Source organism: Saccharomyces cerevisiae, chromosome II (genome assembly GCF_000146045.2).
Source record: "Saccharomyces cerevisiae S288C chromosome II, complete sequence".
NCBI classification, from domain to species: domain Eukaryota; kingdom Fungi; phylum Ascomycota; class Saccharomycetes; order Saccharomycetales; family Saccharomycetaceae; genus Saccharomyces; species Saccharomyces cerevisiae.
The window spans coordinates 744565-770976 of record NC_001134.8 but is presented as its reverse complement, the minus strand read 5'-3'; the positions used below and the strand labels follow the sequence as shown (position 1 = coordinate 770976).

General features: G+C 37.4%; 12 protein-coding genes across 12 annotated transcripts, besides 1 other annotated feature; 7 read left to right on the top strand and 5 right to left on the bottom strand.

The window, feature by feature from the left end:
* Positions 1–561: 561 nt before the first annotated feature.
* Positions 562–2034, top strand: SSH1 (Ssh1p; the record flags this gene model as incomplete). The annotated part of the gene is made up of 1 exon (NM_001178631.1): positions 562–2034. The coding sequence occupies one exon, from the start codon at positions 562–564 to the stop codon at positions 2032–2034; it is 1473 nt and encodes a 490-aa protein (NP_009842.1).
* A 262-nt stretch (positions 2035–2296) lies between these two features.
* MRPL27 (mitochondrial 54S ribosomal protein YmL27) lies at positions 2297–2737 on the bottom strand (the record flags this gene model as incomplete). Its single annotated transcript, NM_001178630.1, has 1 exon — positions 2297–2737. The coding sequence occupies one exon, from the start codon at positions 2735–2737 to the stop codon at positions 2297–2299; it is 441 nt and encodes a 146-aa protein (NP_009841.1).
* Positions 2738–3370: 633 nt separating this feature from the next.
* DUG2 (glutamine amidotransferase subunit DUG2) lies at positions 3371–6007 on the top strand (the record flags this gene model as incomplete). The annotated part of the gene is made up of 1 exon (NM_001178629.3): positions 3371–6007. The coding sequence occupies one exon, from the start codon at positions 3371–3373 to the stop codon at positions 6005–6007; it is 2637 nt and encodes an 878-aa protein (NP_009840.3).
* Positions 6008–6279: 272 nt separating this feature from the next.
* On the top strand, positions 6280–8193 carry SAF1 (SCF ubiquitin ligase complex subunit SAF1; the record flags this gene model as incomplete). The annotated part of the gene is made up of 1 exon (NM_001178628.3): positions 6280–8193. The coding sequence occupies one exon, from the start codon at positions 6280–6282 to the stop codon at positions 8191–8193; it is 1914 nt and encodes a 637-aa protein (NP_009839.4).
* Positions 8194–8382: 189 nt separating this feature from the next.
* Positions 8383–9720, bottom strand: PAF1 (Paf1p; the record flags this gene model as incomplete). Its single annotated transcript, NM_001178627.1, has 1 exon — positions 8383–9720. The coding sequence occupies one exon, from the start codon at positions 9718–9720 to the stop codon at positions 8383–8385; it is 1338 nt and encodes a 445-aa protein (NP_009838.1).
* A 357-nt stretch (positions 9721–10077) lies between these two features.
* On the bottom strand, positions 10078–10683 carry DPB3 (DNA polymerase epsilon noncatalytic subunit; the record flags this gene model as incomplete). The annotated part of the gene is made up of 1 exon (NM_001178626.1): positions 10078–10683. One exon carries the CDS (start codon positions 10681–10683, stop codon positions 10078–10080), a length of 606 nt encoding a protein of 201 aa, NP_009837.1.
* Positions 10684–10933: 250 nt separating this feature from the next.
* Positions 10934–13357, top strand: PPS1 (tyrosine/serine/threonine protein phosphatase PPS1; the record flags this gene model as incomplete). The annotated part of the gene is made up of 1 exon (NM_001178624.3): positions 10934–13357. One exon carries the CDS (start codon positions 10934–10936, stop codon positions 13355–13357), a length of 2424 nt encoding a protein of 807 aa, NP_009835.3.
* Positions 13310–13540: an origin of replication (ARS225; Autonomously Replicating Sequence; replication origin of very weak function).
* Positions 13541–13870: 330 nt separating this feature from the next.
* RIF1 (DNA-binding protein RIF1) lies at positions 13871–19621 on the top strand (the record flags this gene model as incomplete). Its single annotated transcript, NM_001178623.4, has 1 exon — positions 13871–19621. The coding sequence occupies one exon, from the start codon at positions 13871–13873 to the stop codon at positions 19619–19621; it is 5751 nt and encodes a 1916-aa protein (NP_009834.4).
* Positions 19622–19799: 178 nt separating this feature from the next.
* On the bottom strand, positions 19800–21383 carry CHK1 (serine/threonine protein kinase CHK1; the record flags this gene model as incomplete). Its single annotated transcript, NM_001178622.1, has 1 exon — positions 19800–21383. One exon carries the CDS (start codon positions 21381–21383, stop codon positions 19800–19802), a length of 1584 nt encoding a protein of 527 aa, NP_009833.1.
* Positions 21384–21605: 222 nt separating this feature from the next.
* UBX7 (Ubx7p) lies at positions 21606–22916 on the top strand (the record flags this gene model as incomplete). Its single annotated transcript, NM_001178621.1, has 1 exon — positions 21606–22916. The coding sequence occupies one exon, from the start codon at positions 21606–21608 to the stop codon at positions 22914–22916; it is 1311 nt and encodes a 436-aa protein (NP_009832.1).
* Positions 22917–23173: 257 nt separating this feature from the next.
* HSM3 (Hsm3p) lies at positions 23174–24616 on the top strand (the record flags this gene model as incomplete). Its single annotated transcript, NM_001178620.3, has 1 exon — positions 23174–24616. The coding sequence occupies one exon, from the start codon at positions 23174–23176 to the stop codon at positions 24614–24616; it is 1443 nt and encodes a 480-aa protein (NP_009831.3).
* Positions 24617–24865: 249 nt separating this feature from the next.
* Positions 24866–26125, bottom strand: EFM2 (S-adenosylmethionine-dependent methyltransferase; the record flags this gene model as incomplete). Its single annotated transcript, NM_001178619.3, has 1 exon — positions 24866–26125. The coding sequence occupies one exon, from the start codon at positions 26123–26125 to the stop codon at positions 24866–24868; it is 1260 nt and encodes a 419-aa protein (NP_009830.3).
* Between the last annotated feature and the right edge of the window lie 287 nt (positions 26126–26412).

Sequence of the window (26412 nt, the reverse complement as noted above, 5' to 3'; positions counted from 1 at the left end):
GAAACATAAAGTTGTTGAGATACCTTTCTTTTTATTGCTACCGGCCACTTTGAACTACATTACAAGTTATATTCGATTTGCAGCCATATATGTGACTTCAACTGCCCTGAATTGCTTTTCATAATGCATAAGGACTATCCTCGTCTTAGGTTTAATCATTCCTCTGTCTGTACTTAATGCAACCATGTAGAGGGGCGCTAACGATATCATTAGACACGGTAGGATCTGTATCACTTTACACGCTTTCGTGGCAAAGAAAAGAGCTGAAAAAGTGAAAAAAAAAATGTCGGGTAGAGAGCAAAGCGGAAGCAGGGTTTGTTTTACACCGACAAAATAGTTATCCTTTGTTCGCTAGCTACCACAGTCTTGATAGATGTCATTTGGTCCTTCATTGAATTAGTAAAAGTTAATAAAAGTAAGATCGAATACACTGCAGAAAAGCTTGCTCTTTTTTTTTTCTTTGCTTGGGTTGGGTGGTTTTTCATAGCTTTATTGAATTGAATCCATTACTCGTACGCATTTTTTAGCACATTTGCCCCCGCCACTCTCCATTGTTTTAGTATGTCTGGTTTTCGTCTAATTGATATCGTTAAGCCTATCCTACCGATTTTACCGGAAGTTGAGTTACCTTTTGAAAAATTACCATTTGATGACAAGATTGTCTATACTATTTTTGCAGGGTTAATTTACCTTTTTGCACAATTCCCACTTGTTGGTTTGCCCAAAGCTACCACACCTAATGTTAATGACCCCATTTATTTTCTAAGAGGTGTATTTGGGTGTGAACCAAGAACCTTGCTAGAATTTGGCCTTTTTCCCAACATTTCTAGTGGGTTAATCTTACAATTATTAGCCGGTTTGAAAGTAATTAAAGTTAATTTCAAGATCCAAAGTGATAGAGAATTATTTCAAAGCTTAACAAAAGTTTTTGCCATTGTTCAGTATGTGATTTTGACCAACATTTTCATATTTGCAGGTTATTTTGGTGATGATTTATCTGTGGTACAGATCGGGTTGATCAACTTTCAATTGGTCGGTGCTGGCATATTCACCACTTTGTTAGCTGAAGTCATCGATAAAGGATTTGGATTTTCTTCTGGAGCTATGATAATCAACACTGTGGTAATCGCCACTAACTTGGTGGCTGATACTTTTGGTGTTTCTCAAATTAAAGTTGGCGAGGACGACCAAACCGAAGCCCAAGGTGCCCTAATCAATTTGATTCAAGGTTTAAGATCTAAGCACAAGACATTTATTGGCGGCATCATCTCTGCATTCAACAGAGACTATCTACCAAACTTGACAACTACTATTATAGTTTTGGCAATTGCCATTATTGTGTGCTATTTGCAAAGTGTCCGTGTAGAATTGCCAATCAGATCAACAAGAGCCCGTGGTACAAACAATGTTTACCCAATTAAGCTACTATACACTGGCTGTTTATCTGTTTTGTTTTCTTACACCATCTTGTTCTACATCCACATTTTTGCTTTCGTTTTAATTCAATTGGTTGCCAAGAATGAACCAACTCACATCATCTGCAAAATAATGGGCCACTATGAGAATGCTAATAATCTTTTAGCAGTCCCAACCTTCCCATTATCTCTTTTGGCTCCACCAACATCTTTCTTCAAAGGTGTCACTCAACAACCTTTAACCTTCATCACCTATTCCGCCTTTATATTGGTTACTGGTATTTGGTTTGCTGATAAGTGGCAGGCTATTTCAGGTTCCTCTGCTCGTGATGTAGCCTTGGAATTCAAAGACCAAGGTATCACTTTGATGGGACGCAGAGAACAGAATGTCGCTAAAGAATTGAACAAAGTCATTCCAATCGCAGCTGTTACGGGTGCATCCGTCTTAAGTTTGATCACCGTTATCGGTGAATCTTTGGGTTTGAAAGGTAAAGCTGCTGGTATAGTTGTTGGCATTGCTGGTGGGTTTTCTTTGCTAGAAGTCATTACCATTGAATACCAACAAAGTGGCGGTCAAAGTGCTTTGAATCAAGTCTTGGGTGTTCCAGGTGCTATGTAAACAAAGAAAAGAAAAAAAAGAAGGAAAACAAAAAAGAAGATCAAATTCTCTCTGCTACGCGCATTTATATACGTACGAACTTTTTGCTCTTCTTTTAGATTTATATGTATCTATATTTAACTCAAAGAAAGATGACATATGGTGCAATGTCTAAGCCATGTTTTATTTGATTTTGTTTTACAATCTTAAGTTTTATTTTTTATCTACCTATAAAGTCGAAAACTAGTATTTACACGCATATTGAAGAAAGATTATAAATAACTTATCCACGCTCCTTATAACATGAAGTGTCGGTGGCCCCTTCGCTTTGTACCCTCCCGTTTACTATGTATTCTTTTATCTTTAATAACTGTAAACGAGGATCTAATGGGCCGCCGCTAAATCCTTTAAATTCGTGTTTTAGAGGTGGTACATTTGCGTTAACGTAGGGCTTTAATTCGAAATTAACCATATCTGGGGTAACATAGGTTCTGACTTTCTTCCAGTTTATCACATAACCACCGAATTTTGTATGTCTACCAATCCCTGAAGCTCTTGTCCCTTTGTACATCGTCTTGTTACCTTGCTTCGTGGTCAACGGCACTCTTTTATTCCCAACTTTTGATAACCCATAAAATAATTCACCATCTCTGTATTTCTTCCAAGGCCTGGTAAGAGCATTAATAGAGGTCTTACTAAATTGAGAAATGGGTGAGCCTTTCATTTTAGTTATTTGCTGTCCTCACTTTCAAGGTAATCTTTGATTCCCGTAGTTTTTTTAAGCAAAAATTGGTGTATACTACTTCAATAGTCCTATCTTTTGTATTAATTCTAGCTTTTCAAAAATAATCCGTGAAACGTGATAATAATAATTATGTATCTCAAGAAAATCATCATCAAATAGCCGCCAACAAGCTGCAGTGAAGCAACATTGAAAGTCCTTCCCGCAAGTATTAGGCTCTGTTTAAAGATTACTAACCTTGTTAATAATTATAATAACACTTCACAGCTATTTTCGTATTCCTTTTCATAGTTAAGGGCATTTCACTTTGATCTAGAATGATCCTCTGATTTCGATGTTTTGTTATATGGTAAGGAAGCTCTTGAGCATTGCTCACAATTACTGCTGCAATTAGAAGTTCAATGAAGATGGTATCTTTTTTTTTTTTTCTCATGAGAGGGAATACCGACTTTACCATAAACTTGAGTGATAATCGCATTGTGCGCCGCGAAAAGCTGTGGCACCAATATCAATAAAATGTGTGTAACTGAATTATTTAAGTGAAAAACTATTTCGAGAAACCGAACAACCCTGTAAGGAAAAGTGAAAAACGAGGGCAGAAGTAATTGTGAAATCATGTACGATAGCAGGGGTGTCGCATTGCACTCTGAACTAATTCATAGGTGGAATCACGCTTTTTCCATCTTATCCATTGTTGCATTTCCAAAAAAAAGATTGTTGTTTGCTGGTAGCCAAGACTCCAAGATATTGGTTTTTGATCTTCCCACATATAATCTAATACATACGATTAGACTAGGCGAATCACAAGAGGAAACGCATACCAGATCTTCGGTTTTGTGCTTGACAGGATCAGAAGATGAAAACTTTTTATTTTCAGGCGGCGCAGATTCTTTGGTGAGAATTTGGTCCATTGGCGAAAAGACCATTAGAGATGACTTTCTACCTGTTACTGAAATAGCCACTGTTTACTCAGTGACCGATATTGGTGATATTTTCTCATTGGCATATTTGGATTCGTTGGAAACTATTGTCTTTGGCTGTCAAAATGCAAGCTTACTATATGTTGAGAACTTGATTCAGAAGATTGAAAAAAAATCCTCTGATGGAGTAGAAAATATCAATAAATTACCGCATAGAAGATATGATAAGTTCTTTGATTCGTTAGGTCCGACTGGATATAGTTCAAATTCATTATCTCAAACTTCATTGACCTCTCTACAAGAAAACTGTGGCGCTGCCATCATAGAGGTTCCCTCCGAAAACATTATTAAATATGCACATTATGGGTTTATTTATTCTATTAATAAATTGTGTCCCAGGTTTAATCAGTTATTGGAAAAAAGCTCACGAACTTCTGGTGCAGAGCACATAATTTCATCCGCTGGTGATGGAATAAGCAAGCTTTGGGAGTTCTCTAAAGATAAAGGGCAAAACACTGTTAAAATCTCCTTGATAAACGATAAAATCGACAATGAAGATAGCGTCATATCCCAAACTATTGAGTTCCCATTTTTATATTGCGGGTTGACTGACGGGATTATAAAAATCTGGGACTTAAATACTCAGCAAATAATCTCAACTCTGAAAACAAAGCATGAATCGGACGTCATTTCAATATCAGTTTATATGGACCATGTATTTGCCATTGATGAATCAGGCATCACGCATTTTTACCAGAACCAAGTTAACCATTGGAACCCTCAACAAGGAAAAATATTAAGCTCAGAGATTTTCAGTAAATCAAATGCTGGATCTGTTAGTTTATTAACGGGTGGTAGCGATGGGTCATTGACTCTCTGGGATATAACCTCATTATTATCTGCGGTGCCTCTGTCAAGCAACTCACCCATCAATGCATCATCTACATTACAAACCACCAATTTATGGGCCGCCTATCAATCTGCCTCTCTAAATAACGAGGAGATGTTAAACACACTGAGAGAACTTATTTCTTTCCAGACAGTGTCTCAAAGCAAAGACACTACTAATACTTTGTCATTAAGGCGTTGTGCAATCTACCTGCAACAATTATTCTTGAAGTTTGGAGCTACAAACTCCCAATTATTTCCATTGCCTGATGGTGGTAATCCTGTTGTATTCGCATATTTTCAAGGGAATGGGAAAGTTTCACAGGTGAAGGGTGCCAAGAAAAAGCGTATTCTATGGTATGGGCATTATGACGTTATATCGTCTGGAAATACTTTCAACTGGAATACCGACCCATTTACTTTAACTTGTGAAAACGGATACTTAAAAGGTCGAGGAGTATCAGATAATAAAGGGCCATTGGTGAGCGCTATTCATAGTGTGGCGTATTTGTTTCAACAGGGAGAATTGGTGAACGATGTCGTATTTTTGGTGGAAGGAAGTGAAGAAATCGGATCTGCTAGTTTGAAGCAAGTTTGTGAAAAGTACCATGATATTATTGGAAAAGATATTGACTGGATTTTATTAAGTAATTCTACTTGGGTTGATCAAGAACATCCATGCTTGAATTATGGATTGAGAGGTGTTATTAATGCCCAAATAAAAGTCTGGAGCGATAAGCCTGACGGACATTCTGGTCTTAACGGTGGTGTTTATGATGAACCTATGGTTAATTTAGTGAAAATCGTGTCCAAACTACAAAACGAACAAAATGAAATTATGATTCCAAATTTTTATTCACCATTGAAAGATCTGACTGAAGAAGAATATCAAAGGTTTCAGAAAATTACCGAGCTTGCAAATATCGACGAAAATACTACTGTTCAAGATTTAATTACCAACTGGACTAAGCCTTCCTTGTCTATGACAACAGTCAAGTTTAGCGGTCCTGGTAACATAACAGTTATTCCAAAAAGTGTCACCATGGGTATCTCCATCAGGTTAGTACCTGAGCAAAGTGTAGAACAAGTCAAGAGAGATCTCAAAGCGTATTTAGAAGAAAGTTTCAAGCAATTGAAATCTCAAAATCATCTAGAAATTAAAGTTTTAAACGAAGCAGAAGGTTGGTTGGGTGACCCAACAAATCATGCATACCAAATATTAAAGGACGAAATTACTACTGCATGGGACGTAGAACCATTGCTAGTAAGAGAAGGAGGTTCTATTTCATGTTTGAGAATGTTGGAAAGAATATTCGACGCGCCAGCTGTTCAAATACCATGTGGCCAATCCACTGACAATGGCCATTTAGCCAACGAAAATCTCAGAATCAAAAATTGGTCTAATTTGACTGAGATTTTGTCTAAAGTATTCAATAGGTTATAAACAACTACAAACAATTGATTTTAAAGTGCTTAATATATACCCAATTTGCATATGTAGGCCTCTACCTAATGATAATTAGTTAATTTGTATTTAATGTCCGTATTATTTTGAAGGTATTGCTAGATGATTCTTCCGGGCGCCTCGCCGAGACCCTTTTATTGAGCAAACGGATGATTAATGGATAAAGGCGTATAAAAGCTCCAACCCCTTTTTTGGAGTATAGTTTTATTGTCCAAAGGATATACTCTCAATTATAAATGGAAAAGCACATCATGAGTGAAGTTGAGAGCAGAGAAAAGGAGCCTGACGCAGGATTGTCCCCAGATATCGTTCAAGCTACGCTACCATTTTTAAGCAGTGATGATATTAAGAACCTCTCGCAGACAAATAAGTATTATAATACATTACTAGATTTTGACCACTCTAAAATTTTGTGGCATGAACTATTTCATAAGGCATTTGGGACATTAAAGACAAATGACGAGCCTTTCCAGGGTCGAAATTCGGCGGAATTTAAGACCTGCACAGAGACGATTTTAAGAGAAGCATTCCCCACCTTGTCATGGCAGGAAGTATACCAATTACGGGCATATGATGCAAAGTTTTATAGTTGGGGTTATTTAAAGCATGGAAGGTTGGGCTATACCGCGAGTTCCAATAATGAACTTGTCGCCACTTCACTAAACGGGCCAAGTCCGCGGTTCAAATATGGTGTCAATACCCCCACTGAAGTTCCTTGGTTTAACAGTAGGACAACATCTAGAACTAGTAACTTCACTCCTTCAGAGGACCCGTTAAGCGCCATCAAGAAGGATGGAGACGAAATCATAGCTCAAGTATCTAGTGGTGGTTTTTCTTTCCAAATATTGACTGAGTCAGGTAACCTTTACAGCAGCGGATCCACTTTTTCTGGAGGGTTAAAAGGACCAGGTCCCAGTGGTTCACAGCATGATTATAATCCCTTCAGAGAAATGATTCACAATATGGAAAGATCGTATCCGCGGATCACTAGCCGCAGTAATGGGAGTACTGTCAATACCACGGGTACATTTTCTGGAAGGAGAATGAGCGGTAGCCATCCATCTACTGCTTATGAACCAGGAAATGCAACTACAGCTCAGCATATTACCATAGATAGCGGAGGTGCGCCTGCAGCCTCTCCCGGAGGGAGCCATAGTGGTGTCCCTAGAACTACAATGCCTTCAATGGGGCCGCATGAGAATATTTACAGCCAGATAGAAATGCTGGAACGAAGTGCTAACAAGGCTGTACCAGGAAATAATCATATCAGGAGAATGTTCGCAAGAAATTCTTTCCCATTATATAGTGGTAGGGATGAAAATTTAGGATCATTTAATGATATTCAATTTGTCGCGGTAAGCTCTGGGAGAAGTCATTTCCTAGCAATGGATACAGATAACAATATTTATTCTTGGGACTCAACGGAATCTGACCAAGGTGTCAAAATTGAGTTTGCTAACCTACCTAGTCGTGCTACGAATCCTATTTTGAAAATTGCTAGTGGTTGGAATTTCAATTGTTGCTATATATATAAGGTCGGGTTGGTTGCATGGAAAGAAAGAGATGCTATTCAAAAGGGCGAGAGCTTTGCTTTTGCAAAATACGAGATTGTCCCGAATACGAATGATGTTAATGGAGACTCCAGGATTGTCGACTTTGCATGTTTACAAGATAACTGCGTTTTCTTCATTAATAACAACGGCGATAAACTATGGAAGTACCACAATGGACTGAACCAGATAGTAGATTTAAATATTGTCGGAAAACTGTGCAAAATTAACGCCTGTTTTGCTTCATTAGTCCTCTTCACCGATACTCACTGTTATACTTTGAAAGTAACAAATGGAGATGTCGATAAAGATAGTTTAACGGAGCTAGACATCAATGAAAATGTTATCTCCGTTGCAAGTGGTGACTATCACACGGTGGCACTAACCGAACGCGGTCATTTGTATTCATGGGGTATTGAAAGTCAGGATTGTGGGTGCTTAGGATTGGGCCCTTCTGAAAAAATAGTTAACGAGCTACATATTGGCAATTGGGAAGGGCAAAGAAACATTAGGGTCGTTAAGCCCACGAAAATAGAACTACCTGAAGATTATATTTGTGTCAGTGTAACTGCTGGTGGCTGGCAAACCGGTGCATTAATCATCAAGAAGCATTGAATTTTTAGGTGTCATTTCGATTTTGCATTTTGGATTCCGTTTGGGTGCTCACTATCTTTTTCTTCTACATTGAGGTAATGCATATTTTATTAATACATATTTATAATATTTACTTTGGTTTTTTTATTTCCAAACAAATGTAAAAAGAACTACAGGTTTAAAATCAATCTCCCTTCACTTCTCAATATTCTATTCTTCTTGTAAAGTTTCCTTTTCTTCCTCTGGTTTTTGTTCAGTATGAACAGCATCTGAAGTTTCGGGCGTATCAGCTGCACGGTTTTCATCTTGTTTATTTTCTTCATCTTGTTCATTCTCTTTTTCCTGTTTGATTTCTTCATCCTTCTCATTTTCTCCTTCTTGCTCAGAACCTTCTGTTTTTGAATCGCCTTCCGATTCTTTCTTAACGTCTTCTGGTTGCTCCTCGTCTTCATCGTCTTCTTCATCTACAGTGGCGAAATTTATGGGGTCAAACTTCATTCTTAACTTGTCCCTTATGTTAGCTTCCTTAGTGCTAGGGTTTCTCAAAGTAACATTAAGTTGGTCTATATCGTGCTCCTTCACCAAAGGTTTAATGATGTCGTTTACTCTCCTACGTCTTAATTCGATCTTTGAACGTAGGGGTTTGTAGTAAGCTATGCCGTCCTTATCATTCAAACGTATAGCTAACTCTGTCATTGGCTTTTCAGCCACTTGTTTCATGTCGTAGTCTCTTATCCTTTTAAACTTGTATATTTTACCTTCATGAGAGTCATCATCCATTTCATCCATACCCTTTTCCAATTCGTTTTCCAGAATGGCAGAGTCCTTATGATCTGTGGCATACATGGAAATCCATTCGTCTTCTTCCAGTTCCACTGGCCTGAAAATTCCTGTATTTAAAGATTTTTTTTCTTTAGTATCCAATGATGCACTGCCCATGAATTTTAGGATAAAATACACCTGGTCCATTGAAGCTGTGTCGGGCAATAGGTCCCATTTTTTAACCATCTTGACACCCTTCTTCACCGGATGTTGCCATTTGTCCGTCTTATTGAATGTTCCTTCGACCCTACTAATTATATGATTAACATCAAGGTTTTCATCATCCGAATCTCCATCATCCAAGCGCCTTTTCCTTTTCAACGATGTGTTATCATGGGCTGCAATTGTATTGGAGACATATTCGGTGCGTCTCAAGAAGGTAACCTTTGATATATCAGTCTTGGTCAGTCTATCTATTCTAGGGTCCCTCAGTAAAATTCGATCATCTTTGTCCAATTTCACATTATCAAAGCCGTAAAGCAGTTTAGAATCTAATTTGTTCAATAGGCCTGGGAATTTCATCAAATCAACCGGCATACCTAAATCTTCATCCTGTTGAATTAGATTAGTGACGTTTGTTTTGATGTATAGTGAATTGATTAGTTGGGAGGAGTCTGCATTCGTCTCCGGAGACTCGGGGTAAACCAGAAGTTTAGGAGGTAATTGTGGCACAGGCAAGCTGTTTTGGTATTTTATTGGTGCAATATATTCCTGTTTTTTGGACATTGTGACCCTTTATACTATTATGAGCACTGTTCTATTGTACTGAATACATTTCTGTCTATAATTAACAACGTATCAATAATGACAGTATTAATTCATCCAATGTTACAGTCGTCATTTTTTTCTTTTTCCATTTCAGAAAGACAAATTAAGTTATTCGTGTAATGTGATTATTATTTTAAAGCCCTTGTTTTTCTTCCCTACATAACAGCTCTAACCTACAAAATATTAATTATCCCTAAGCTTTTTCGAGATGTCCTTTTAAAATAGTAAGTTCAAGGTTAGGGTTCTCATTGCGTGTATGTATATGTATAACATATTGCATCGAATAGTAATTACATAGCAATAATAGCAACAACACTAAGGATCGGTGCTTTTCGTATGGTCAACTTCGATATCAGAAGAGTCGGAGTGTTCTCCTACGTCTAGTGCGGATTTATACTGGAATCTCGACAGCAAGCTTGCCACACTGCGCGTGGATTTATCATTTTGTTGATCTTTACTATCATCAAGAAGTTCTTCATTGTGTACGGGCTCTTCTTCTTCGGATACCTCGTCTTCTTCTTCTTCTTCCTCTACACCATCATCCTCATGCAATTCAGGCTCTTCTATAACAACCTCTTGATCGCTCCGACCCGGTTGCATGTTTAGTTCTCTCTTCTTGTCGAGTGCGCTATTCTTCTTCAGTTGTTTAATGGCATCCTCTAGAAACCTGAAATTATCTCTTTTTTCGACACATTCTTCTATAGAATTTAGGCTTAATCGTAGGCTTGTCTTTCCTTTCGAATTCAGTTGTGCTAAGACCAGCGATTCTTCGACGAGATTCTGTACAAATAACTCAGCAGCGAATGCGGTCGCTGATATAGCTACATTAGATGTAATTACGTATTCGGGGTCGCATTTGGCAATCTTCTTTACTTTAGATATAGGAAAGACAGGTGCTTTTTCTTTAACTAAGTTGGACATTTTTTTTGCAACACGGTTGACCCTTGCTTGTTTTTATCTGTTGGGGCAGGCAGTTGTTAAGGCCATTAATTTCGCGTAATAAAAATAAATTATTACTTCAAAAGCATCATGGAAACATAATTGCAAGAGTTTTTAAGGTTCAAAAAGAAAAGTACAAGAAGAAGTAAAAAAGTGAAAAGAAACACCAACCATAAAAGAGAGATTGTCATTGAGGTAGAAGGGGCGGGTATAGAAAACTAGAGCAACAACCATGGTTTTGGAAGTGCCCTCAATCACACCTGGTGAACTGCATGATCTTATGCGACTACATCAGGATGCAGAATGGCCTGAATGTAAAAAAATGTTCCCCTGGGCTCATGATATTTCCTTTGGTCAACCACCCGATTTTCCTCATTCTCTTGCAATAGTCAAATCGCAATCAGATGCTAACAATTCTGCGCTTTTGCGTAATTCTCTCGAAGTGAATGATATCTTCCAGTCCTGGAAAGTTCGCACTTCCTTTCATAGAGAGGGCGATACCTGTGAAACTGGAAATGATTCTAATGGTTTTCAATATCCCAATAACACAAAGGAACTTTTGAACTTGCTAAAGTTTCAGATACGACAATTGGAATTGCAAGTGGATGATGTTGCTTTGGAAAACGCTGCTACTTATTGTCACAATCATAGCATTTTACCATTTCTGAAAGTAGATCCTCGTGGACTATCATTAGAACTTAAAAGGTATTCTAGAAACAAGGTTGGGTCTAATACCACGCTAAAACGGAGTGGGCAGGACGTCTGGGGAAGGAGAGGTCTATTCCGAAGGTTCGACCTGCAATGTGCCAAGATGATAGAAATGGTTGATAATATAGTAATTTATTGTTCGCGGACTGGTGGCAGCACTGATATGCAAACAGAATCAGCGCCAGCGTGCTCACACGAGGGAAATTGCCCCAATTGTACAACCCTTGCACTACTTTTACAGATCTGTTTAATGTTTGTTCAAAAGGGTTATGTAGGGAGTGGAGGATCGCTTTACAAGACGAATCTTTTTATTTGCACTTATCAGAATTTCAATACAGATATACCTCAAACTTTGATTGGTACACCTTTATTAGACAACGAATTTTTCAAGAATAATACTCCCTTGAATTTATGTTCGTCACCTAGTGAAATAGTGTGTTTCAATAACGTTGATAAGAATATGGTTTTGTGCGAGAAGTTAGAGTTGAATAAGCTGACTTCAGCTACACGATTGGAGGAAACAGGGTTGATTTGCGGTAACACCACTGATTGGCATAATTATCAAATAATTAAAAAAAACAATATATCTCTGACCCACCGTTTCGAAGAGAATACAAGCATAGTAAATTTAAAGTCTCTAAATTATGATACGGACAATCCGACAACCTCCATTTCTCAACTGTATAACATACCGAATACAAAAGAGGTGTGGAAATTGATCATAAAATGTACGTCAAACTCGCAAATGCCGTCGTTAACGAAAATCCGAACATATCTAGATCTTTTATTAGACGATGATGCGTCAAAATCACAAGAGCATTTGCATTTGACTTTCCCTGCCTCAGGTAGTATAGGTTTGGGGAACTTAAACATTCAGTCTGTGGAAATTCTTTTGAATGTTTGTTATTTAATATTTCAAGTATCCCAAGTTCAAGAATTATTGACGTTCATGTATTGCGAAGACGGATATACAGAAACGTCATTATTATTAACAGCTTATATTATATTCCACTTTAATATTCCGTTACAAGACGCTCTTTTGAGGATCCATCCAAGACCATTTTTCCTTTTTCCATCAGACTTGCAAATTTTAGGCCATTTACAACCTGTCCTGCGGGAGTTTAGTCCGCAGAATGGAAGTAATCTAAAATTATATGCCAATGCATTGAAATTTAGGGATAAAAGCTTTCAATTACACATTTCTTCAGAGCTTTTTAGTAGCATATTTTTTATGAAGATTCCTCTTGAGTCTAATTTCGTTAATTTGAAGGGCCCACTGCCATCCCGGATTCTACGTCACTTGTATTTGGGATCCCTGGATCATGCACAAAATCCTGCCTTACTTAAGTCTCTAGGAATTACGCATATAGTTTCTGTCGGTGAAGTTGTTTCATGGACATTGAATAAGGATAAAATTGCTCATCCTGTAAGGCCACATCGTGCAATAACTATGACGAATACCAATGAAGTTGCAGGTAATACTACATGTAATAAAAGCAGAAATAGAGCTGATACTGTGGTCAGCGATAAGCAAGAAAATGGCAGCAACGTAGTAATAAGTGAAAATTCTGGATTTCAAATTTGCCAGATCGAAAATCTAGATGACAACGGCAAAGATCCGCTTTTCCACCAAATAGACAAAGTTTTGGATTTTATTAGCAATTCCGAAGCAACAGGAGGGAAAGTTCTGGTGCATTGTATGGTCGGAGTCTCCAGATCTGCAACAGTTTGTATAGCTGAATGTATGAGATATCTCCAGTGTGACCTGGCAAGTGCGTATTTGTTTGTGAGGGTACGGAGGCTTAATGTTATCATTCAACCAAACTTGTTCTTCGTATATGAGCTCTTCAAATGGTGGAAAAAGCATTATAATCGCGAAAAAGACAAAACTATGGATTGGCACATCATCTGTAGGGGTATCGCTGAGGTTAATATGAAGTACACATGAACTTTGTTATATAAGTATACGTACAACTGTATAATACGTAGGAAAATTACCAATTATAAGAAAAGTATGCAAAATTAACGCTATCAGCCAAGTATAACGAACTGCTGTAATCCTTTACAAATCGTTAAAAAAGGGCCGCAGCAAATATTTATATAGTAAGGACAGCTATCTTAGATTTACATCGTGAATATACTCTACTTTTGATAAGAAACAAGAAGTCAACAGAAGGCAGGTGATTAGTGCCATTTTGATTTTCAGTTCTTTGTGTTTTTCCTCTTATGTCATATTTACTACAATAATAGAAGTTACTATAATTGACCGACGCGTCGATTTTTTATTTATTGGCGACTCATCGTTAGCAAGAAGATCGAAAGTAATAACGCAGTCTTAGAGCGATTTGAGGCAATTCGTCGGCATCAGTACCTAAGGAGATAAAAGTGAATATATATATATATATTCGTCAACGTTATTACAGGATTGCCATTGCAAAATCGTTTTTGTGGTCAATTTGCAATGTCGAAAGATTTTTCAGATAAAAAGAAACATACGATAGATCGAATTGATCAGCATATCCTCCGTAGGTCTCAACACGATAATTATTCCAATGGAAGCTCTCCGTGGATGAAAACTAACTTGCCACCTCCATCTCCACAAGCTCATATGCATATACAAAGCGATCTATCGCCAACGCCAAAGAGGCGAAAGCTAGCGTCTTCAAGTGATTGCGAGAATAAACAATTTGATTTATCAGCTATTAACAAGAATTTATATCCAGAAGATACAGGAAGCAGGCTAATGCAAAGTCTTCCAGAGTTGTCTGCCTCTAATAGTGATAATGTATCACCGGTTACAAAAAGTGTAGCTTTTTCTGATAGGATAGAATCATCACCGATTTACCGCATACCAGGTTCCTCACCTAAACCCTCTCCATCAAGCAAACCAGGAAAATCAATTTTGAGGAATAGGTTGCCTTCAGTGAGGACTGTAAGCGACTTGAGTTACAATAAACTCCAATATACCCAACACAAATTACACAACGGTAATATTTTCACATCACCTTATAAGGAAACAAGGGTAAATCCTCGCGCCTTAGAGTATTGGGTGAGTGGTGAGATCCATGGTTTAGTTGATAATGAAAGTGTTTCGGAGTTTAAAGAAATTATTGAGGGCGGATTGGGCATCTTGCGACAAGAATCTGAAGATTACGTCGCGAGGAGGTTTGAGGTATACGCAACCTTTAATAATATTATACCCATTCTAACCACTAAAAATGTTAACGAGGTTGATCAGAAATTCAATATTCTAATTGTGAATATAGAAAGTATCATTGAAATATGCATACCGCATCTACAAATAGCACAGGACACATTATTAAGTAGTAGTGAAAAAAAAAATCCATTTGTAATCAGACTATATGTTCAAATAGTTCGATTCTTCAGTGCTATTATGTCTAATTTCAAAATCGTTAAGTGGCTAACGAAAAGGCCAGATTTGGTTAATAAGTTAAAAGTTATTTACAGGTGGACCACCGGTGCGCTAAGAAATGAAAATTCAAACAAGATAATCATAACAGCACAAGTCTCTTTCTTGAGAGACGAAAAATTTGGTACTTTTTTCTTGAGCAACGAAGAAATTAAACCTATCATTAGCACTTTCACTGAAATAATGGAAATCAATAGTCACAACCTAATATATGAAAAATTGCTACTTATAAGGGGATTTTTGAGCAAGTATCCAAAATTAATGATTGAGACGGTAACTTCTTGGTTACCAGGTGAGGTACTACCTAGGATTATTATCGGAGATGAAATTTACTCCATGAAAATTCTCATAACTTCAATAGTTGTTTTACTGGAACTACTAAAAAAATGCTTAGATTTTGTTGATGAACATGAAAGGATTTACCAGTGTATCATGCTATCTCCAGTATGCGAAACAATCCCGGAAAAATTTTTATCTAAACTACCGTTAAATTCATATGACAGCGCTAATTTAGATAAAGTGACAATTGGTCATCTTCTTACACAGCAGATAAAAAACTATATTGTGGTCAAAAATGACAATAAAATAGCAATGGATTTGTGGCTTTCAATGACCGGATTACTATACGATAGCGGAAAGAGAGTTTATGATTTGACATCAGAATCTAACAAAGTTTGGTTTGATTTAAATAACCTGTGCTTTATCAATAATCACCCCAAGACTCGCTTAATGTCCATCAAAGTTTGGAGAATTATTACCTACTGCATATGCACGAAAATATCACAGAAAAATCAGGAAGGAAACAAAAGTTTACTGTCACTTTTACGAACCCCTTTTCAAATGACGCTTCCTTATGTGAATGATCCAAGCGCTAGAGAAGGGATCATCTACCACCTTTTAGGTGTTGTTTACACTGCATTTACAAGTAATAAGAATTTGTCAACAGATATGTTTGAACTATTTTGGGACCACCTAATAACCCCGATTTATGAAGATTATGTTTTCAAATATGATTCGATTCACTTGCAAAATGTACTCTTCACAGTTTTGCATTTGTTAATTGGGGGAAAGAATGCAGATGTTGCATTGGAAAGAAAATATAAAAAGCATATTCACCCAATGAGTGTTATAGCCTCAGAAGGTGTAAAGTTAAAAGACATTTCAAGCCTGCCCCCGCAGATCATCAAGCGTGAATACGATAAAATCATGAAAGTTGTGTTCCAGGCTGTTGAAGTAGCCATTTCTAACGTTAATTTGGCTCATGATCTGATCCTTACATCTTTGAAGCATCTTCCAGAGGATAGAAAGGACCAAACTCATTTAGAATCCTTTAGCAGTCTTATATTAAAAGTCACGCAAAACAACAAAGATACACCCATTTTTCGTGACTTTTTTGGTGCTGTTACTTCATCGTTTGTTTATACATTTTTGGACCTGTTTTTAAGAAAGAATGATTCATCATTAGTAAATTTCAATATCCAAATTTCCAAAGTTGGTATTTCGCAAGGAAACATGACCCTTGATCTTTTAAAAGATGTTATCAGGAAAGCTCGAAACGAAACATCTGAATTTCTGATAATAGAAAAGTTTCTAGAATTGGATGATAAGAAAACAGAAGTATATGCCCAAAATTGGGTTGGATCAACGTTATTACCACCAAATATATCTTTCAGAGAATTTCAGAGTTTGGCGAATATTGTGAACAAAGTTCCGAATGAAAATTCCATTGAAAATTTCTTGGACCTATGTTTGAAGCTCAGCTTTCCAGTTAATTTGTTTACACTACTTCATGTGTCTATGTGGTCGAACAATAATTTTATTTATTTCATTCAAAGCTATGTTTCAAAAAATGAAAACAAATTAAACGTGGATCTGATCACGCTGTTAAAAACTTCTTTACCAGGGAATCCTGAACTGTTTTCCGGTCTGCTCCCATTTTTAAGGCGTAACAAATTTATGGATATTTTGGAGTACTGTATTCATTCCAATCCAAATTTACTAAATTCCATCCCTGATCTAAATTCAGATCTCCTATTGAAGCTGTTACCACGTAGCAGAGCTTCATATTTTGCAGCAAACATAAAACTATTCAAGTGCTCCGAACAGCTTACATTAGTTCGTTGGCTGTTGAAGGGTCAACAACTTGAACAGCTAAATCAAAATTTTTCAGAAATCGAGAACGTTTTACAAAATGCGTCTGATAGCGAGTTAGAAAAATCAGAAATAATCAGAGAACTCCTTCATCTGGCGATGGCAAATCCCATTGAACCATTATTCAGTGGCCTATTGAATTTTTGCATAAAGAATAATATGGCGGATCATTTGGATGAATTTTGCGGAAATATGACCAGCGAAGTTCTTTTCAAAATAAGTCCAGAGCTACTGTTAAAATTACTGACGTATAAGGAGAAGCCTAATGGGAAGTTACTGGCAGCAGTTATTGAAAAAATTGAAAATGGAGATGATGATTATATATTGGAGTTGCTTGAAAAGATTATTATACAAAAAGAGATCCAAATTTTGGAAAAATTAAAGGAGCCACTTTTAGTTTTCTTCTTAAATCCAGTTAGCTCTAATATGCAAAAACACAAAAAGAGTACAAATATGCTCCGTGAATTAGTCTTATTATATCTCACTAAACCGCTTTCTAGAAGTGCCGCCAAAAAATTTTTTTCCATGTTAATTAGTATATTACCGCCAAACCCTAACTATCAAACTATTGATATGGTTAATCTGTTGATTGACCTCATCAAATCACATAATCGTAAGTTTAAAGATAAGAGAACCTATAATGCAACATTAAAGACAATAGGAAAGTGGATACAGGAATCGGGCGTGGTTCATCAAGGGGACTCAAGTAAGGAAATTGAAGCTATACCTGACACTAAGTCGATGTATATTCCATGCGAAGGGAGTGAAAATAAACTTTCAAACTTACAGAGAAAAGTGGATTCTCAAGATATCCAGGTTCCGGCTACGCAGGGAATGAAAGAGCCTCCCTCCTCAATTCAAATATCTTCCCAGATTAGTGCGAAAGATTCAGATTCAATATCGCTTAAAAATACTGCAATAATGAATTCTTCACAGCAAGAATCACATGCTAACCGAAGCAGATCAATTGATGATGAAACACTAGAGGAAGTGGATAATGAAAGCATTAGAGAAATAGATCAGCAGATGAAGAGTACGCAGTTAGATAAAAACGTGGCCAATCATAGCAACATTTGTTCTACTAAAAGCGATGAGGTGGATGTTACTGAGCTGCATGAAAGTATTGATACACAATCCTCGGAAGTGAACGCATACCAACCGATAGAAGTTCTCACTAGCGAACTGAAGGCGGTAACAAATAGATCTATCAAAACGAATCCTGATCATAACGTTGTTAACAGTGATAATCCTCTAAAACGACCTTCCAAAGAGACGCCTACCTCTGAAAATAAAAGATCGAAAGGTCATGAAACGATGGTGGACGTTTTAGTTTCTGAGGAACAAGCGGTGTCGCCTAGCAGTGACGTTATATGTACTAACATCAAGAGTATAGCCAACGAAGAATCTTCGTTAGCTTTAAGGAATAGCATAAAAGTGGAAACAAACTGTAATGAAAATTCCTTGAATGTCACTTTAGATCTTGACCAGCAAACCATAACAAAGGAAGATGGAAAAGGGCAAGTTGAACATGTTCAAAGACAGGAGAACCAGGAAAGTATGAATAAAATCAACAGTAAAAGTTTTACGCAAGACAATATTGCACAGTACAAGAGCGTGAAGAAAGCCCGTCCTAATAATGAGGGTGAAAACAACGATTATGCTTGTAATGTTGAACAAGCCTCTCCAGTAAGGAATGAGGTGCCAGGAGACGGCATTCAGATCCCGAGTGGGACTATACTTCTCAATAGTTCAAAGCAGACAGAAAAATCAAAAGTTGATGACTTGCGTAGTGATGAAGATGAACATGGAACGGTTGCGCAAGAGAAACATCAAGTGGGTGCAATAAACAGTAGAAACAAAAATAATGACAGGATGGACAGCACACCCATTCAAGGCACTGAAGAAGAATCTAGGGAAGTTGTTATGACCGAAGAAGGTATCAATGTACGCTTAGAAGATAGTGGAACATGCGAACTTAATAAAAATTTGAAGGGACCGCTTAAAGGAGATAAGGATGCCAATATTAATGACGATTTTGTACCTGTTGAAGAAAATGTCAGAGATGAGGGCTTTTTAAAATCAATGGAACATGCGGTATCTAAAGAGACAGGTCTAGAAGAACAACCCGAAGTTGCTGATATTTCAGTGTTACCAGAAATTCGTATACCCATTTTCAATTCTTTGAAAATGCAAGGGTCAAAGAGCCAAATAAAAGAGAAATTGAAAAAGAGATTGCAAAGGAATGAGTTAATGCCACCAGATTCACCTCCTCGAATGACAGAAAATACAAATATCAACGCGCAGAATGGCTTAGACACCGTACCAAAAACAATTGGTGGAAAAGAAAAACACCATGAAATTCAATTAGGCCAAGCCCACACAGAAGCAGATGGCGAACCTTTGTTGGGGGGAGATGGTAACGAAGATGCTACATCTAGGGAAGCCACACCTTCATTAAAAGTGCACTTTTTTTCAAAAAAGTCGAGAAGGTTAGTGGCCAGATTGAGAGGGTTCACACCGGGCGACTTGAACGGAATATCTGTGGAAGAAAGAAGAAACTTGAGAATTGAATTATTAGATTTTATGATGAGGCTCGAATATTACTCAAACAGGGATAATGATATGAATTGATTGTTAGTATGTAGAATAGATCAAAATGGCAATAAATTAATTACAATAATAAAATCTCTCGAAACAATATATAGTTACGATGACACACTAGAAATCGAGAGAGATATATAATAAGTAGAAAGAATTTTTTTTTTTTTTTGATCAGTGCATCTTAACCCTTCTTTTGTCTCCATTTTTTTCAGTTGGGAATTAGGATAATATCCCTACAGATAGTTGAAATTTTCTTGAACAATCTTCTCCATTCTAAAGGATCACCAGTTTTTCTTTCAAATCCGACACTTTTCAACTCTTCTTCAATCTTTATGATGGAAATGCTACCGCATAATTGATAACCCCCATTACTTTTGGTTTTAATATTTATAATAAGTGGGAAAACGTTATCATAACCCAATAATTCGCACAATCTTTCAAAATTCGCAAAAAGGTCGGGTTTTACTCTAATTTGTGATAAATTCAAGGCTTTCTCCAAAATCGGTAACAAAACATCCATAGGTTGCAACGTGTAGAACTTGGTAAGTTTATTCGGATTAAATTGTAAATGTCGTTTTACTAATTCATTACAATCATTTTCATCAGAATGAAACTGTAAGGCAGCGATATCATAGCTTATGAATTGCGTCCACTTAGCCTCTTGTGTCATACCTGTTCCGCTATTATAGTTCGTATTTGAATCATACGAGGTAAATGCACGTTGTGTATTCGAAACTGTCTGGAAATGCATTGAGTCGTGTTCAAGCTCAGCCAATTCGTTACCAATTGGCTGAGTAGAAATGTACCTATTATTAGAGTTTGTATCTTGAGTGAATTTCAAATAATTTTCGTTACTCAGTGAGACTTTTAAGTGAGAAAACAGTTTCTTAGCCAAGAGTTCAGGGTCATTACAGAGACCATCATCCCCAGAAAATGAAGCTCGACGTAATACCCAAGGATGTAACTTTAAAGCCTTCAATGTCACCCTCTTATTTGGGTCAGGTTGTAAAATTTTTCGGAGTAGGTTCAAGTGAGTAAATTCTATCTTTGACCAGGGTCCCCAGTTTAAATTTCCATCATTTTCAATAAAAAAGACGAAATCTTCGTTCTCTAATGAAGGTAATTCCCAAGGCGTTTGACCAGTCAACAATACGAACAAGAGGATGCCAATAGACCATATATCTGTTCGATCTGCGTAATAACCCTCTTCAGAATATAATACTTCAGGAGCCATGTAGGGTGGAGAACCCCTTTGATCCATGGATACACGTAATGTACCATCTTTCCTCCTAAATTGAGAGGCGAGCCCAAAATCAGCTAGCTTCAGATTTCCGTTCTTATCGAGTAAGATGTTTTCAGGCTTGATGTCTCTGTGAGCAACTCCACATTCTACATGCAGATAATTAATAGCACTAACGAGCTGTTGAAAGTAAAATTGGGCCACGTCGGAATCAACTCCAACGTCAGGCTCAATCTTATCAAATAGATCACCACCATCTGCCATCTCCAGAATTATCCACATATATTCTTTAGAGACATTACAATCGATAAGTCTCAAAACATTAGGATGCTTAGAACACTTCGATTGCAAAACAACCTCTTTTGTGATATCCTTGTCACTGAGTCCCATTTTTTTGCAAGTGGGAACATGAATGAATTTAACAGCTAGAATAATGGAGGGATCCATTTGAAGATGAGCATTTTTAACGCAGGCGAATGCGCCTTGGCCTACTGTATCTCCTAAAACAACATCCTTGATATGGGGTAAAGGTGACACCTGCGAGAGACTCATAGTAATACGTGCTGCCCATATACAGCAACTTATGATATACTCTTATGTTTGAAGCTGTAGTTGTTTTTATTTGCCATTCAATTATTAAAATGACATTTAAAGCCGCTCTTTATTAACTTCGGCAGGCCTCGTAGTAATGTTGAAAATTTAAAAGGGAGCTGGGTTGAGGTTGAAAGCACTTACAAAGAAGCAAGGATAGCTAAACCAAACAGCCGTAACCAAATGTTAGAAGCACTGTTTAGAGATTCTGTGGAAGAAGCAATAAACGATTCCATCAAGGAAGGCGTTGTGCTGGCCGTTTACAACACTGCACGGGATGACCAGTGGCTGAAAAGTTGGTTTAAAGGAGATGATGTCTCATTAGATACTTTAGCGGAACATAGTATTTGGTTGAGGTTGGTCAAAGACACTGAGCAGTTCCAGTTATTTGAGCAAGTATTTCCTAATGTAGTTGTACCCAGTATATACTTGATACGTGCTGGAAAGATAGAATTGATTATTCAAGGCGAGGATGACCGACATTGGGAGAAGTTGCTGGCGTGCATAGGCATCAAAGACAAAAAGGCTGGTGAGAGTTCGTCCAGGGAAACCAATCCAGGTTTGGCTAGAGAAGAAAAGTCATCCAGAGACGTCCATAGGAAAAATGCAAGAGAACGGATTGCTGAGACTACCTTAGAGATCCAACGTCGTGAACAACTGAAACAAAGAAAGCTGGCTGAGGAGGAAAGAGAAAGAATTATAAGACTTGTTAGGGCAGACCGTGCAGAAAGAAAAGCTCTTGATGAAACTCATCACAGAACCCTTGATGATGATAAGCCATTGGATGTTCATGATTACATAAAAGACGCACAAAAACTGCACAGCAGCAAATGCGTCTTGCAAATCAGGATGACTGATGGCAAGACTCTAAAACATGAGTTCAACTCGTCTGAAACATTAAATGACGTTAGAAAATGGGTGGACGTCAACAGGACAGATGGAGACTGCCCGTACTCATTCCACAGGGGCATTCCCAGAGTGACATTTAAGGATTCTGATGAATTGAAGACGCTAGAGACACTAGAACTAACTCCAAGGTCTGCATTATTACTTAAACCACTAGAAACTCAAAACTCGGGGCTATCTGTGACTGGGATGGAGGGACCAAGCCTTTTGGGCCGTCTTTATAAGGGATTCTCTACGTGGTGGCACAACGATAAAGATCCTGAAGTAACATCACAACGTGAGGAAACATCGAAGCCGAATCGTCACGAAGTGAGGTCTTCAACACCTTTATCTGGAGCTGCTTCGTCAAGCTGTTTCCAATACAACAATGTTCGGGAACCAGTTCAATCATCTGCTCATGCATCACCAATGCTGACACCTAGCGGAACCAGGTACCCATCGGAAACCAACCTTACTACGTCACGTTCTGTCTCGCCAAATGTTTTCCAATTTGTTAACAACGATCATCAAGAAGATCCTGAAGACCCAACAACCTTTAATGGTAATAATGTCCATTTAGAAAAGAAAAAGGACGAAGATAAAAAATAAGTAGTTAATGGCTTCAACTCCATTTATGACTAGTATTAGACGTGAATTTTTTTTGATTAGATTACATAAAAAAATATACAGTAATTTTATTTACATGGATTTTTGTTATAGCTGGTATTTTTATATCTTTTTTTCTGTTTCAAATGCATATAGAAAAATTGAAGAGTAAGTTTATATAAACACCTTAATTACGGGATTAAAAATAAAACAAGTTTACAACTATAATCACCGCAAAAGAACTCAGCGAAACAGGAGCAATGAGTGAGAAAGAAACAAATTACGTGGAAAATCTCCTTACGCAATTAGAAAATGAACTTAATGAAGATAACTTGCCTGAAGATATCAACACACTATTAAGGAAATGTTCTTTGAATCTTGTGACTGTTGTCTCCCTTCCAGATATGGATGTTAAACCACTACTGGCTACGATCAAGCGTTTTCTGACGTCTAACGTATCCTATGATTCATTGAATTACGATTACCTTTTGGACGTTGTGGACAAGCTTGTTCCCATGGCTGATTTTGACGATGTTCTAGAAGTTTATAGCGCGGAGGACTTAGTGAAGGCCCTTAGGTCAGAAATAGATCCATTAAAAGTAGCAGCATGTAGAGTCATTGAGAATTCGCAGCCAAAGGGTTTATTCGCGACCAGTAATATCATCGATATTCTATTGGATATTCTATTTGATGAGAAAGTGGAGAATGATAAGCTCATTACAGCAATCGAAAAAGCGTTGGAAAGGTTGAGTACAGATGAATTGATTAGGCGTCGATTATTTGATAATAATTTGCCATACCTGGTGAGCGTAAAGGGTAGAATGGAAACGGTTTCTTTTGTCAGATTAATTGACTTCTTGACTATTGAGTTTCAATTCATCAGCGGTCCTGAGTTCAAGGATATCATATTTTGCTTTACTAAAGAAGAGATACTGAAATCCGTTGAAGATATCCTCGTTTTCATCGAATTGGTTAATTATTATACTAAGTTTTTGCTGGAAATACGAAATCAAGATAAATACTGGGCTTTAAGACATGTAAAAAAAATACTGCCAGTATTTGCTCAACTTTTTGAAGACACGGAGAACTATCCTGATGTCAGGGCCTTTTCTACAAATTGTCTTTTACAGTTATTCGCAGAGGTGTCACGAATTGAGGAAGATGAATATTCTTTATTCAAGACTATGGACAAAGATTCTTTAAAAATTGGGTCCGAAGCAAAATTAATAACCGAGTGGTTGGAATTAATTAATCCGCAGTACTTGGTAAAATATCATAAAGATGTGGTCGAAAACTATTTTCACGTCAGTGGCTACAGCATTGGAATGTTGAGAAATCTTTCAGCAGATGAAGAATGTTTCAATGCTATAAGAAACAAGTTTAGTGCTGAGATTGTCTTAAGACTACCGTACTTAGAACAAATGCAAGTAGTAGAAACCTTGACGAGATACGAATACACTTCAAAATTTCTGCTCAATGAGATGCCAAAGGTGATGGGCAGCTTGATAGGTGATGGGAGCGCAGGTGCTATTATAGATCTTGAGACTGTGCATTATAGGAATTCTGCCTTGAGAAATTTACTGGACAAAGGTGAAGAAAAGTTAAGTGTATGGTATGAACCTTTATTGCGAGAATACTCCAAAGCAGTTAACGGAAAAAATTATTCCACAGGCAGTGAAACTAAGATTGCAGATTGCAGATGATTATGTTGCATAAGCGCAACTATAAAGGCGGCCTTGATTGTTTAATGTACTACCAGTATTGATTCCTGTCTGAATCAAAAACTAACCTTTTGGCGAGGTGGCCCATTCAGTTTTCTTCTCCATAAATTGTATAAATCAGTATGTAAGGTCTGGCAAGTACTTATAATTCACATTTCAATGTCTATGTAGCATGCATGATTTTTATTATAAAGAAAAACTATTCGCCTAAGCGCGTTCGTTTCTTTCCCACTAATTGCGAACGATTTGCCTATATAAATACTTAACGGCACCCCAATCATCCACACCCTCTGAATGCCGTTCTTCAACTACTTTTAAATCACTCTCTTTTAGTAATAATTTCAAAACCTCTCGTTCTTTGGCGTATTTTGCCCTTAAAGGTATTTCTAGGTGACAGGTCCCTGATGCCGCCAAAAACTTCGATATCATGTTAACTACCCATTCCGGATGCTGAGGCGAATATATCGGGTCGGCGATCAATATGACGTCAAATTCATTTTCATGTCCAAATTTATCTATAAAATCGTGAGGATTAGTCCAATCTAATATCTCTGCTTGAACGAAATCTCCTAAATTATTTAATGACACATTTTTCTTCAAATTCGTCACAATCTCGGGTAAATCCGTCACGAAGATTTCTATATTTTCAGTTCCATAAAGTTCTTTCCATTTTAAGGCCCATGAAAGTCCTACTAAACCAGTGCCCGCTCCTAATTCTAATACTTTAATCTGTTTGATGTCGCTGTTCGCTAACATGTTCACATTAGTGGTATGTAGGTAATCCAGGTGATCTACGACTAATTGTGAAAGTATTAAAGATGATCCCCATGTTTTCCAACCAAGATTATCGGCCGTTAAAGAGGGTTCATGAAGCGGTATGGAAGTGCTTAGATTTCTTAATTCAAAATATCTTACTATGGATGGTTGGGCCGTTCTCCCACAGTTTTCGGATATCCTTGAGCTCAATTCCTTAAGAAGTTCTTGTATGATTTCCTCATTCAATCCGCAACTATTATTGTATTTTTTCAATACACTAGTATAGTAGCCCAACAGTAGTTCTTTGGATACTGTAAATCTCAGCATTGGGATTTTATTGCATATCTTTTCCAACGAGTTTAACCTCTTGTTAGGCCATTCTTCTGTATACCAAGTCAAAAGTCTTTTCAGCAGATCGGGTTCCAGCCCATGACTCTTGCAAACCTCCAGTACAGATTTGTTCTTCCCTGTCTCCTGATTGAAGTTTACTTGTCTATCGGGCTTCAGAAGTATTAGTATACAAAGGATAACTTCTGGCGGAGCATACTTCACGGAGGGCAGATCCAGATTATCGATAATGGTGTCATCGTCGTCACTCTCTTCTTCATCTACAGCCGTTAATATTTCGTCACGTTGCGGTGAGCAAGGATCTTTTGGCTCTCTCTCTGCTAGATTGAACTGTAAAGCCTCAACCTGGATGTCATCAGGGGTGTACAAATCGAGAGGATCAAACATAGTGAAATATCCGCTATGGAACTCCTAACTTGCATGAGTTAGATACTTGAAAAGTAATATACAGATTGCACTACTATTATTTTGTAGCTCATCGCGAAATTGAAGAAAAAATTTACGATTGGAAAAAAAAAAACTACTATCAGAAATAGGTGAACCAATTTTAATGCCTGGATAGAGCTGCATACGCTACTAGCTTAAACCAATATTGGTGTCGCCTGTTTTCCTTTACCCAATCCAATATACCACTATACTGCGAATGAAGGTGTTGAAATAATTTGACAAGAGCA